This window comes from Marmota marmota, unplaced genomic scaffold (genome assembly GCF_001458135.2).
Source record: "Marmota marmota marmota unplaced genomic scaffold, marMar, whole genome shotgun sequence".
In the NCBI taxonomy this organism is placed as follows: Eukaryota; Metazoa; Chordata; class Mammalia; order Rodentia; family Sciuridae; genus Marmota; species Marmota marmota.
In genome coordinates, this window is record NW_025999968.1 from 59,471,749 (window position 1) to 59,484,940 (window position 13,192).

The following is a 13,192-nucleotide window of genomic DNA, read 5'->3' on the forward strand; positions in this document are numbered from 1 at the left end:
ATATATATATATATATATATAAAAATACATATATATGTGTGTGTGTGTCTGTACACACACACACACACACACACACACACGGCAGGGAGAAAAATTTCTTGCAATTCCATCAGAGAAAAATAAGTGTTCCAAAATCTCTTGAGGAAAATGTCACTCAGCATGCAAAAACCTTGAGGGCTACTTCTGGGTCCAGTTTGGCCAGCTGTGCAGAGTCCTGGAATGGGTTGCCTCCCTGCTGCACACTCTCATGTTCTGAACCCTCACATGCTCACTGTGGGGGCCCTCAGTGGTGTTTGTTTCCCAGCCTTATTAATAAATAGTATACTCCAGTGACCCTGGATTGTTCAATGGTGAACAGTATATTCTTTTATTTCTATGTGGTGCTGAGGGTCGAATCCAGTGCCCCACACATGCAAGGCAAGCATCTGCCACTGAGCTACAACCCCAACCCATGAAAAGTGTTTTTTTTTTTTATTATCATTATTGTTATTTACTATCAGAGATGAAAAGAGAACTTTAAAATATTAAAATGAGGCCAGGCTGTAACCCAGCTCCTGGGATGCTAAGACAGGAGGATTGGATTGCAAGTTCAAGGACAGCCTGGGCCATTTCCTTTCTCGAATTTAAAAAAAGTAAAAAGGGATAGGGGTATAGCTCAGCAGTAATATTCCTCTGGGCTTAATTCCCTGTACCTCAGACAAAAATAAAATGCAACGTAAAGGTTGTTTTGCCTTTAATGTGGGGCAAGTACTGCCTCATTGAGCTGGGCATTAGTGTTACAGAGGAGGTCCACGTCGTCTTCAAGGTCCTTCTTGGTATATCACCAGTCACCAATACATGGGAGCACTGAGGTTATTTAATTGTCCTTATAATTCCACAGTTTATGTAGGAAATGTTCATCTGGAAACGTCTCTGATTTTTACCCAGAGCACAAGAAACTCGTGTGATTTTTATCCATTTAGGAAAGAGTTCTTCACTGATGCTATTGTTCAGTGCAGGTGATATTTACGGTGAAACGCACTGTACAGGTGTACAGGTGGGTTCTGCTGACTGCACACACTTTGGTAACCACCAGGATGATCAGAACCCAAACCTTTCCCAGGAAGATCTCTCAGGGCTCCTTTTCATCAATCCTACCCATCACAAGGCAGCACTGCCCTAGTCTGTCATCAGGCGCTAGTTTTTCCTGTTCTTAAGCTTCAGATAAATGTAAGATAGAGCATTTTTATGCATGCCTATGTGCTGTCATAACCACAGAGCAGCTCATGAAATTAAGGAACGTAACTCTGCAATCAGCCTATCATCGAGTGCACATTCCTTGCTGAAATTCTGCCCACTGACAGAGTGTGTCTCTTCCTGCTATTTCCGTCTACTCCAGACAGTATCACCCCTGACATTTACCAGTCTCTTTAATTTCCTGGAATCTGGAATAGTCTTCAATCTCTTGTTTCTTAACTTTGATACATTTTTGCAGGATAACTTTGTAGGCAGTTGCTGGTAACTGGGTTTGCCTCCTATTTCCTCCTGTTTAGATGCTGGTTTCATGCTTCCTTGGAAACACCATGAAACAATGTTGCTTTTCACATGTCCATTGGCTGTCCATGTGCATCCTTTTGTGGCTTTGCTCACAGCATTCATCCATTTTTATATTACAGTGTTTGCCTTTTCATTATCAATTTATAGGAATTTTAATGTATATGGAATGCAAATACATATATCAGATAACAATAATCAGATAGACTTCTCAAATATTCTGTGTATACTAAACATAATATCTGTTAGACATACATGTGGCACCTAGAGTATATGTTTGTGCTTATGCTTAAAATATTTTCTCTCAGTCCATGACTTCATTTTTAATTTTCTTAAAGATGTTTTTGTCTTTGACCTTCAGTGCTTTCTGTGTCCTGAATCTTTTCCTGTGCCCAAGTCATGAAGAATTGTTTTCATTTCTCACATTCTTTATTCCTTTGGATCTGAGTCCCCACTTTACATAATTTCCTTCACTCTGGTGACTTCATTTGGCATTAATGTGTGGGTTTTCTGTCATCATTTTCTTTTTACCTTTTGTTTATTGGGAACACCTTTATTCTGCCTTAGTTTTTTTTGGCAGGGTGTGGGGTACCAGGGATTGAACTCAGGAGCACTCAACCACTGAGCCACATCCCCAGTCTTTTTTTGTTTTTTGTATTTTATTTAGAGATAGGGTCTCACTGAGTTGCTTAGCACCTTGCTTTTGCTGAGGCTGGCTTTGAACTCTCGATCCTCCTGCCTCAGCCTCCTGAGCTGCTGGGATGACAGGCGTAAACCACCACACCCAGCTATTCTGCCTTAATTTTTAAAGACTATTTTGCTATAGACGTCTAGTTTGATTTTTTTTTTTTTTTTGCAGAAAATATAAAGATGCTTCTCCATTGCCTTCAGTCTTCCCACACACCCCATGAGAAGCCACTTCTCCTCTTCTGATCTTCCCTTCATGGAATATTTTCTCCCTCAGATGGACAAAGTTTTCTCTTTCTTTGGTTTTCTGTGTCTTGACTCTAATGTGCCTACATGGAATTTTGTCTTTTTCCTTGAGGGTTCCTAAGTTTCTTGGATATGACACTCTATTTTTTTATGCCAAATTAGATAAAATTGTGGCCATTATTTCTTCAAATAGCCTCCCACCCCCAACCATTGTCCATCTCTGGAAAAACAGGAACTACTCTCTGGCTCAGGCCATTGATGTGCATGATCCTCTTCATGCTTTTCTATCTTCAGGCCCACTGAGCCTTTCTTCTTTCTTCTCTAATGTTGCATTAAAGAAAATTCAGTGAATCATTTCATTTCTGTCCATTTCTTCTCATGGTTTCCATTTCTCTGCTGTTTTCTCCTGTACGTTCACTCATGGTATCCATATTTTCCTTTACACTAGACTGTGTTTTCAACAGCAGCATTAAAGTCTTCATCTGCTAATTCTAACACTGGGGTCACTTCCAGGTCTGCTTCTGTCCCCTGACTTTGCTTTTTGTTAACTGGTCACAGTATCCTATTTTTATATTTGTTGTTCTATCTGTCTTGTTTTAATACATCTAGTTATTTAGTTATTTTTAATTGCAGACAGAATTCCACCACATACACACACACACACACACACACACACACACTTTTGCAGTTCATTTACCCACCAAATTTTCTAAAGAGGTGAATTTGTGCATTTGGGGACTCTCATTATTTCCTCTTTCCTAGAACTTCTGCCCCAGCCCCTCAGCTTGCAGGTGTTTGGCTCCCTGAACTCTGTCTTCGCTCACTTGAGTCCAGTAAGACTCGATGATTTGCTTTTCCTCCCTACATTGCATGGACTGTTGGGAAGTATCCTCAGGAGAAGATGGAGACATTACTGGCTCTTTTCCCTTCTTCCAAAGGTCAACTCCTTTCTCCCCATTTTTGGTATTTCTCCATCGCGTATCTGTCCTCTGCAAGTTCATCATTTTATGTGCTTGAAGGTTGGTCTTACATTTGCTATTTTATCATTTCCAGAAATTGAATCTATTAATTCTTTTTTCATTATTACATTTGCCAAGTGGATAGCTCAGGGTTTATCTGGAACTTATCATTGCTAGGCTCCGGTTTCTTCAGCCTCACGGGAAGTGCTCCCACAGATGGTCCATCCTATCCCAGTCATGTGCTGTCCAAGGTAGTGTGAGACTTTACCTTTCATCTTAATCTGTGGCCATCTCATGGAGTACCTGGAGGCTTCCTTGGGGACCCTGGATGGACACACCTCTCCAGCAGGTACTAGATATGTATTTGTGATTCCAGCTCTGTTCTCTCTCTTGCTACATTAGCACTGTCATCTCTCAGAAGAGAGAAAAATAAAATGAAGCTTCTTGTCCTGAATGGAAACTGACATGCGACAAATAAATCCACGTGTGTGCTCGGGGGTCCCCCCTGCCCCTCTTTTTGTTCAAGTGACAGGCTTTTTTGGAGATGAAAGCCGACGTTATTTTCCCAGTGAGACTGGAGTGTCTTTGAAATCTTTCTCGCTGTCACTCTCTGATAACCTGAGCCCTTTCAACATCATTATGGATTATCAATATGCTCTTTAGGTTTTCTTAGTCACACACGAGAGATGGTTGCCGCGGTAACTAGGCCTAGATAGGTAATCTCTCCTATTTCTACAAAGACTCTAAAAATAGTGAGTAAGGACTGGGGAGCATTGTCATTAGCGACCTGGCTCTGTGCAAATCGATGGCGTTCTGCACTCAATCACTCTGAGGAACGCAGTGCCAGCCATTTCGTATGCACGCCGGGCCTTCAGCTCACTTCACTTCTGCTTTGCAAATCTCACTGTCTGCAGTGAAATGCTTGACTCAGAGTAGGCAGCTCATTGCGAAGCCTGCTACTTCTTAAAAATTAGCGAAGGTGAAAAAAGCAATAACAGAAGGATTCTCTTAGCATCGAGACCCATTTAAGCTGACTTTCATAAACTAATGGATTTTGTTCATTCTCCCTTTGGGCTATATAAAAATCATTTCATTATTGTAATCAATTGATAACAGATGAGTTTTAAATGATATCAAAAGGCACAATTTCCAACAAGACACACAGAAGCGAGTCCAATTGCCTCTGTGCCTAGATGTCTGACAAAAGTGTTCCCTGTCACAGCTTCTTTCCCTGATGGATTGATGAGTGTGGAGATTTAAGGGTGCTGCGCCAGCTAGGAAAAGCCAGTATCAAAACCTTCCAAAATCCCATTAAATTCCACCAATCGATTCTGCACACATCCTAGCCACCCAAATGGTGGACATCGGAATCTGTAGACAGAGACAACTCTAACAACTGAATGCCATTTTCACCCCACCAAGCACGGTATTAAAATTTTGATTTAAAATTTGTCTCTAGATTTATCCTTGTCCCCAGGAGGCCAGACCCTTCCCTGCACCCACCTCAGGGGACATTTGTCAAAGCCAGGAGATATTTCTGTGGTTGCCACATGAAGGGCATGCTGCTGGCATCTGGGGGTAGCAGAAGAGATGCTGCTAGATCCCACCCTGTGGGAAACAGCCCCCAGGGAGGCTTCCCGAGACCCAGGTCTAGAGGAAGACAGTCCAGCCATCAGTGTCACGTTTCTGTCTTGACAAGTAACTTGAAATGAGTGCACAATATTAATGCCACTGGGGTCCATGCCACCTCACACGTGATGCCTTCATTCTCACCAGGACATACACACACACATACACACACACACACACACTCACTCTCTCTCTCTCTTATGCCTGAGCTAGTGTGAAACGCTAGGGCAGAGCAACCAGCTGGAGAGACAGAGAGAACCGCAAACCGCCACACAGCTCTGCCCCGTGTCTGCTTTTCAGGTCCCCACCCCCCCACCCAGAAAGCCCACTGACCTTCGAGGACCACCTGCACATAGTCTTGAGCAGACAGCTCGTCCTTGCGCACAAAACACTGGTATGCGCCCCCGTCACTTTTGACCATGTGATCCATTATAAGGTTTTCGCGGTTGATCCCTGTGATCCTCACATTTTTGCCAGGATTGAGGATTTCACCATTTCGGTACCAGGAGAGCTCCTGGTCCTCAGTCCCTGTCACACTGCAGGACAAGGAAACCTGGCTCCCCACGCTGCTCTTGACCTTCCTGGGACTGATGGTGGCTTTCAGTGGCTCTGGAGAATTGGGCGAGAGAGAAAAAGAAAGGAAAAGCGTCACTGGATATCACCCCAGAAGCACACTGGCAACAAGCTGGTCGCCTCGCGGCCACGGCTTCGCGGTCTCTGCGTCAGCATCCTTCCAGGAGCACCCTTTCACTTGGGAACAGCCTCCTGGCTGCTGTCTTTCTTCCCTTCTTTCTTTACACAACGAATAACACAGTATTGGCCATACTGCTTTCCCACTGAGCACGCAGGAGGATGCTGGCTGTGACCCACAGATGATCAGGAATGCAACAGGCTAGTTACCAACAGGGCCCCAGGGGTGTATAAACCCCATTGCCTGGTCACAAGGAAGCAACGAGGTCTAGCCCTGACACACTTCTACACATACGTGTAATCGCTCATACGCTGCCTGTGGCTTACCCAGGGCCAAGAGCACACAGCTGCAAAAAACAGGTTGATAAGAGGATGATAGGTTTCTCTTTAAGAGAAGGCTCACTGACTGGGGCAGAAAGGAAACTCCTAACCCTGAATTCCTGTTTGCAATTTCAAACCCCTAGTTCAGTGTAGAAAACATTTACTGAGCATCTATCATGTGCCAAGAATGGGTTAAACTTACAGATGAAAAAAAGGTCAGTGGTTTGTGGTGCAAACTTGTATGCTCCATAAGATTGCCATACATTTCTCATACAATATTTAAGGCAGTCTTCCCTAATTCTGTGAATTTTGTATCATCATCTGGAAATGTTTATTCAGAGGGATGAAGGAACAATCAACCTAACAGGTAGATGGAAAAGAAACCTACCTAACAGGTAAATGATAAAAAAACACAAAACCGTTTTCCATCCTGGCTCATCCTGACTGCTCATCTCACCCCACTGGATCTCAGGCCAGCTGGAACGGAAAGAGGGAATGTCCCAGGAAGGGTTCCTGATTCAGTTTAGATGCCACATAAGGAGAACAATGGGAAAACAAAAGCAGTCTGGGACAAGATTGCAAGGGACCTCAAGGAAAAAAAAAATCAGAGAGAACTAACAAAAGCATTTGAGCCTGTTGAGTAAGTGAGGGTCACAGTCCAAGGGATATTTAGAAGGGAGTGATTCTATTATGTTGGCCAAATGGGACTGAGGGAGCTGGTCACTAAGGAGGAGTCACAGGTGTCTAGGGGAGGCACACTGAAGACCCAGTGTGGACAGGCAGGGACTTGGAGCCCAGCTGCCAGGCACCATGGAAGCCCATCTCCAGGACTTGGCAGGACCTGGGTGTGGGGCGAAGGGCACCAAGAAGACCCAGGGTTCACAGTCAGCATTAGGGAGGGGAAGGTGTGCTCATAAAGAGAGCCCTGTTGGAGGAAGAGACAGTGAGACTCCAGTTGGTTTTCTACCTTGTTCTTTGGAAGAGCCAGCTCCTCACATGAAATAAAATTGGGAGACACAGGTTTCTGGTACCAGGAAGAAGACGGAGGCTGACTATGCAGATTTGGGGCTTTTTTCAGAGGGGAGGAATTTGAAGCCATAAAAATAAAGGAAGAATCCAAAGTAAAGAGAAGGTCTGAAGGGGACGAGGGAATGCCTTCAGTCTGAGAAGAGAGCTGACTGAGCAGCAGTGTTCCCCCCTGGGAAGGAGCAGTGAGCAGCAGGAAGACAGCAGGAGAGAGCACTCCCTGGGCACTGCAGACCTGGAATTTAGACCTTTCCTTGAACCTTTGACAAGTTCACGGTGGTGAAGGCCTTTAGAAAGAGAAAGTCTGTGCCAACAGGAGGGGGAGGAGTCTTTGGGAGGGAGCTTAACACTGGACTAGGAAAGATGGGCAGGCGGTCCTGTGATCTTGGGTAATTCACTTATATTTGGTTCTCAGTGAGGAATATGCAGGGCGCTGGACTGGGTTAGTGTGTGTGCCCCGTGGCCGCGTCCCCTGCTTCTTATGGGCCTTCAGTACCTGCCACCTCAACAGGTTTCTCCAGGCCACCACGACCATGCACTGAAGCTGAACTGTGTTGAGATGAAGACCAAACCATCTGGAACACTGAGTCCAAGCCCAGTATGTGGCTAACTTGGAGTCCTGTGTTTCTGCAGATAATAGCTCCATTTAGAAAGGTAAAGAAGCATCTGGAAAGAGGCTACCAACAATGACACTGGCTACCATCACCTGTGCCCAAAGAACCATGCACTCTCCCCCTGTCTGTTTACAGAGAGGCTGGTCATGTGAACCAGCAGCTGGGTTATGTCCTCTTGGCTGGGCAGTCATTCTGTGGCCTGATAATGATCTCAAGGTGGACGCATCAGGAGGCTGTCACTTCAACCCCTGCTGTGTGGCCCTGAACGATTCCCCTGAGCATCAATCTCCTCATTTGAAAAGCAGGGCCCCTGCCAAGGTCAACAGGGTGTCATGAGGTTAATGGGAGGCTGTCGACCAAGCCTGGCCATTGCTGACCACAGGAGCACCACCCATGGCGGCCGACACCACCTCTGCCAGTTACCGTCCAACTTACGTTTCACGTACAGGCGGCCTATCACCTTAGCAGTCCCATATCGGTTGGACACTTCGCACACGTAGCTGCCTGAGTCTGAGGGGCGAGTGTTCTCGATGAGCAGTCCCGTCACTGTCTTCTGGAACCTCCCAGAGAGTTCCAGGGGCATGTTGTCCTTCAGCCAGCGGTAATCTGGCTCAGGGTGCCCGAGCGCTTTGCAAGGGAGCTCCACACGCTGCCCCGCCATGGCTTTGCGATGGTCAAACCCGTCCAGTATGGACGGAGCTGAGTTCGCTGGGTCTGTGGGGGAAAGAAGAGCTCTTAGAGGTCATGCAGGGGGAGGCAGAGGTCATTCAGAATCCCGGGGCTTCCTGCGTCCCTGAAATTCTGGATACCACAGTGTGATCTGTAAGATTTTACACTGAGTCACACATAAACATGCCCTGTCCCTACAGATTCGTCCTGTTCAAAATTTGGTCAGAGATTCTGCCTGTGGTTCTCTTCTAAGTCACTAAAACATCCGGAAAGAGCAGGCTTCAACAGGAGCTGTGGGCTCACCTCAGGAGAGGACTGGCTTCTCAGAGCTGGGAAGGTGAGGCCTCCCCTTTCAAAGGAGGAACAGTGGAAGAGGCACTTCTTAACATTTGTGAAACTCATTTCGCAAAACAAAGAATTTTAACATAGAAAACGAAAAAAATTTAAATGTGTTTTATTTATTCATTTAAAAAAATCTGCACTTTGATTTCTCATTTTTGGTTAACATGGACTAACTGCCACATTAACGTGGCTCAGGTACTCTTTCGGTACCTGCACACAGCCTGTACAAGGACACTGAGCCACCATTATCCAGTTTCCTCTTTTGCAGACCCTTGGAATGACAATCCTATGTTCAGGTGGACTTTTCTGTTTTTAACGTACACATATGAGAGAGAACTTGAAATGCTTGATTTTCTGTGTCTGGCTGATTTCACTTAACACAGTATCCTCCAGTTCTGCCCATTGGCTGCAAATGGCAGATTCCATTCTTCTTTATGGCTGAAGATACCCACATTTTTTTGACTGTTTATGCATGCTGGGCACCTGGGCAGACTCCATGTTAGCTACTGTGAATCATACTGGAACAAACACGGGGCACAGGACGTCTTTGGTGTGCTGGCTGCACTTCCTTTGTGTTTACAGCCACAAGTGGGAGACCTGGGTCACACTGTGGACTACTAGCAGAACCTCTGTTATCTAGAGGGCTTCGCCAGTGTCCACCCACCACAGTGTGTGAGAGCTCCCTTTTCTCCTCATCCTCACCAGCTGTGAGGAGCATTTACCAACTATTCATCTGACAAAGGACTCATGTGTGGTGTGTGTGTGTGTGTGTGTGTGTACACTAACGGACACTTAGGCTGTTTCCATATCTGGGATGTAGTGTCCAGTGTGGCAGGGAATCTGGGAGTGCTGACATCTCTTTGAGGTACTGACTTCATTTCTGCGGCTGTCGGCCCAGAACTGGGATCACAGGATCATCTGCTAAGTAAAGGGTTCAGAGTTTCCGTGTTGCAGGATGAACAACTTTTGGAGATCTAACTTACATCGTAGTGACTGCAGTTGATGATACCGTATTGTACACACAACATCTGCAAAGACCATAGACCTCAAATGTTCTCAGCACATGCATGTGCACAGGGCCAGGTGAGGAAATGTGACAGGTAGGTTATTTAACTTGATGTGGTAATCATTTCACAAGTACATATTGTATGTACATATACAGGTATATTTGTGTATACATTTATGTGGGTGAGTATGTTTGTGTGTGCGTGGAGTATCTCACTCCATGTGTGGAAACATTACATACATACATAAATACAGACAAATTTTGTCAAGCATACATAAGTAAATGTAAGACATAAACTTTAGTTGCTGAGATACATGAGGAGGAAAATGTGTGCACATATGGAATATGTTACTTTAAGGCAGATGATGTAGCTGAGAATAGTATTTGTCTTTTCCTCTTCCTCTTTTCCAACTATCTGGAAAGTAGATGTACCAATAATTGTACCTAAAAATTTTTATTCTCACTAAAACTTTTTCGTACTGTTTTGAACCCAGGGGTGCTTTACTCCCGAGCTACAACTAAGTCCTTTCTATTTTTTATTTTGAGACAAGATCTCATTAAATTGTTGAGGCTGGCCTCAAACTTGCAATCCTCCTGCCTCAGTCCCCTGAGTAGCTATAATGACAGGTGTGCACCCTATAGACATCTAAAACTAATTACTAATAGAAAACTTTAAATATGTCCCCTAAGGTAGTACTGCATAATTCTGATGACGTCTTAAAAAGAATGGTTGGGATAACTGGATCCACTTCAAAAAGCAGAAATCAGAGGCTTATATCATACAACCTTCAGAAATTAAACCCAAACAAATCATAGGCCTAAATTTAAAGTGTAGAAATAGTAACAATTTTAGAAGATAGGAAGAAATCTTCGTGCCCTTGGGTTATGGCATAAGATCAAACCTTGAGACAAAAATTGATGCACTAAGCTTCATCAAAATTGAGAATTTTGGCATTTCCAAATACCCCTTTAAGAAAATGAAATTAGAAACTAATATAAAATCATATTTCTAATAAAGAACTTGTATCAAGAAAAAAATCTTTCTGTCTCTACAATAATAAGAAACAACCCAATCAAAAAAAATGGGTAAAATATTAGATATTTCACTGAAGGATGTATATAAATGACTAAGAAATTCATGAAAAGCTGTTTGATCTAAGTAGTCATGAGGTCAACGCAGATTAAACTCACACTTGCACCTGCTAGAATGACCATTACCAAAAGACCAAAGGTGTGGTGGTGCAGGTCTGTAATCTCAGTGGCTCAGGACACTGAGGCAGGAGGATCACAAGTTGGAGGCCAGCTTCAGCAACTTAGCAAGACCTGTCTCAAAATTTAAAAAAGTTTTTAAAAAGGGGCTGGGGATGTGGCTCAGTGGTTAAGCCCTGGGGTTCAATTCCTGGGTTTTCAAATGATCTTTCTTCTTAACTGTCACAGTTCACAGTCTTCTTAGAATTCTGAGCACCCTAGGGCCATTTCCCAGGTGAAGGTGTGTCATTTCAATGTGTGGTAACTATGAATCCTTCAATTAAAGGAATTTTCTTTACTCATGCTCTGTGGTTTGGCTTGCTTTCTCAGAGTCGAATTGTACCTGTAGCCCACTGTCTTTGCCTGGAGTCTGTGTATTCTCCTCTCATTCTTTTCACCATTTCCTTTTCTACCTGGGTTTTCTTGCTGGTCTTTATTTTCCGTACGATGCTTTCTCTTGTGTGTTCTCTGATGGGTTCCTTCTAATTTAATTTTCATTTTATAACAATTCATTGTTTTCTCTTTCCTAAATTATATCCTTTCTTGTTTAAAAGACTCTTCTAAGGCCACTTTATTACTGAATTATTTTCTAATCTATATTATTTCAAGACTTTAATCATTTTCAAATGATAAGGTATAGTTTTCAAATGATTTGTGTCCATTTTTTAGTTTTGTCTCATTGTCAAAAAAATTTTTTTTGCTTGTTTTCTTCTTTCCTTGTGACAAAATTGTGTGGGTTAAATCTTTTTCCTTTTCTACAAGGAGAGGGTTTGTTGGTTATTTGGGAGACTCTTTCACAAGAGCATGACCTCAGGAAGCTTTTCCAGACTTTCCCATGGCACGATCCTGAAAGAATAAAATTTAGCCCATGTCTTGGTTTCTAGCCGAGAGGTCCTGTTGGTGTCTCCCTGTTTGGGAGGCGCTGCACAGCCGGCCAGGACCCCTGGAGCACCAGGCTGCCCCAATTCTACTGGCACCTTTGGCAGCGCTTCCAGCCTGGGCATCTCTCGCCATGCACCGGGACTGCCCAGCTGCTCCTGGTCCTCTCTGTGGCCCCACTGGCTTCTGGAATCCAGCAGTTTCCCTGCAGGCGGGTCTGTCCTCTAGGAAGGTCATTTGCAGAATGCTTCTGAGATCCCTATGTTCTCAAATCACAGCGACCCTGGTGATCGTGACTGGTGCTCTGGAAGCAGGGCCCGGGCAGCTCCGGCAGGGTGGCGGGAGCCTCCTGACCTCCTGACACAGCTCCTGCATCGGGCAACTGTTGGCGTCTCCACTGCATCGAGGTCCATCGCCTTCCGCCTGCCCCTCCTGTGGCCCTGCTGCTGTCCTGCCGGTCCCCTTGTTGTCAGTGGTCCGTCCATACCACCCACATTCTTGAGTTTCTGGGGAATCCACATCACTAGGTGGTGGTGACGGTGCTGTCTGTGTGCTTTCTCGTGCCATCCTGCGTTTGTTTTGGAGAAGTCTGGGGTCCTTACATCCTTGCTACTAACACACTCCACGGTCACCCCAACTCTACACAGATGTGCAAAAACAAATCCAAATCACATTGAAAATGAGATTCTGCTTTTTCCCTCCAAAGCTCAGCGTGTCGCCAGGCCAGTCTGCACTCAGTGCCCATGTTCTCCTCTTTTAATGCTAACAATGTCTCTCTCACCTGCTCTGTTAAAATTTCTGCAAGCAAAAGTTGGTATTGCCACATACACTAGACTCCGGAGACTTTCAGTGACACATGGCTTTGTCCTCTCCTGGCAACTGTCACCTCCCCAGCCTTCACCTGCACCTTGATTCAGCCCTGCAGGGTCTGCCCTCTGCAGGTGCCTTGGGGTACAGCACCCTGTGCTGGATGCTGCTCTGAGGATCCTTAGCTCTGTCTTCTCAGATGCTCAGTGGCCCCACCCTGCCATCTCAGGGACCCCTTGGCCTCTGCAGTCACCAAATGTTTTCGACTACTGCTGTCAAAACCAAAAACCAATTGGGATTAAGAAAAGTAAACTTGCCTTTCAACCCTGAGAGCTAAATTTGAAAGTCAGTGCTTTGTGACTTAGAGTGGAAATAAAGAAGTTCATCTGAAGGAGGAGGATGTGCTCCCAGATTGTGCTCATCTTGGGGATGGAGAAAGGCACGTGTACTTGCTTTGCTAACCCCGGATCCATCTTATATCAAGATTGCCCCCTTCAAATCCTTCTCCTTTCTTATGTCACCGCTGTATGAGGAGT

The 13,192-nt window shown here is 44.8% G+C and overlaps 1 protein-coding gene across 3 annotated transcripts in view; it reads right to left on the reverse strand.

Annotated features, from left to right (window-relative positions):
• The window catches only part of Dscam (DS cell adhesion molecule), a 655,493-nt gene that overhangs the window by 258,407 nt on the left and 383,894 nt on the right, over positions 1 to 13,192 (reverse strand). For all 3 annotated transcript variants that reach the window (XM_048803693.1, XM_048803694.1, XM_048803695.1), the window contains exons 5-6: positions 8,141 to 8,419; positions 5,388 to 5,663 (exon numbers count right to left, since the gene is read on the reverse strand). In XM_048803693.1, the coding sequence (XP_048659650.1) occupies positions 5,388 to 5,663; positions 8,141 to 8,419 (555 nt within the window). The remainder of the gene's footprint in view (positions 1 to 5,387; positions 5,664 to 8,140; positions 8,420 to 13,192) is intronic.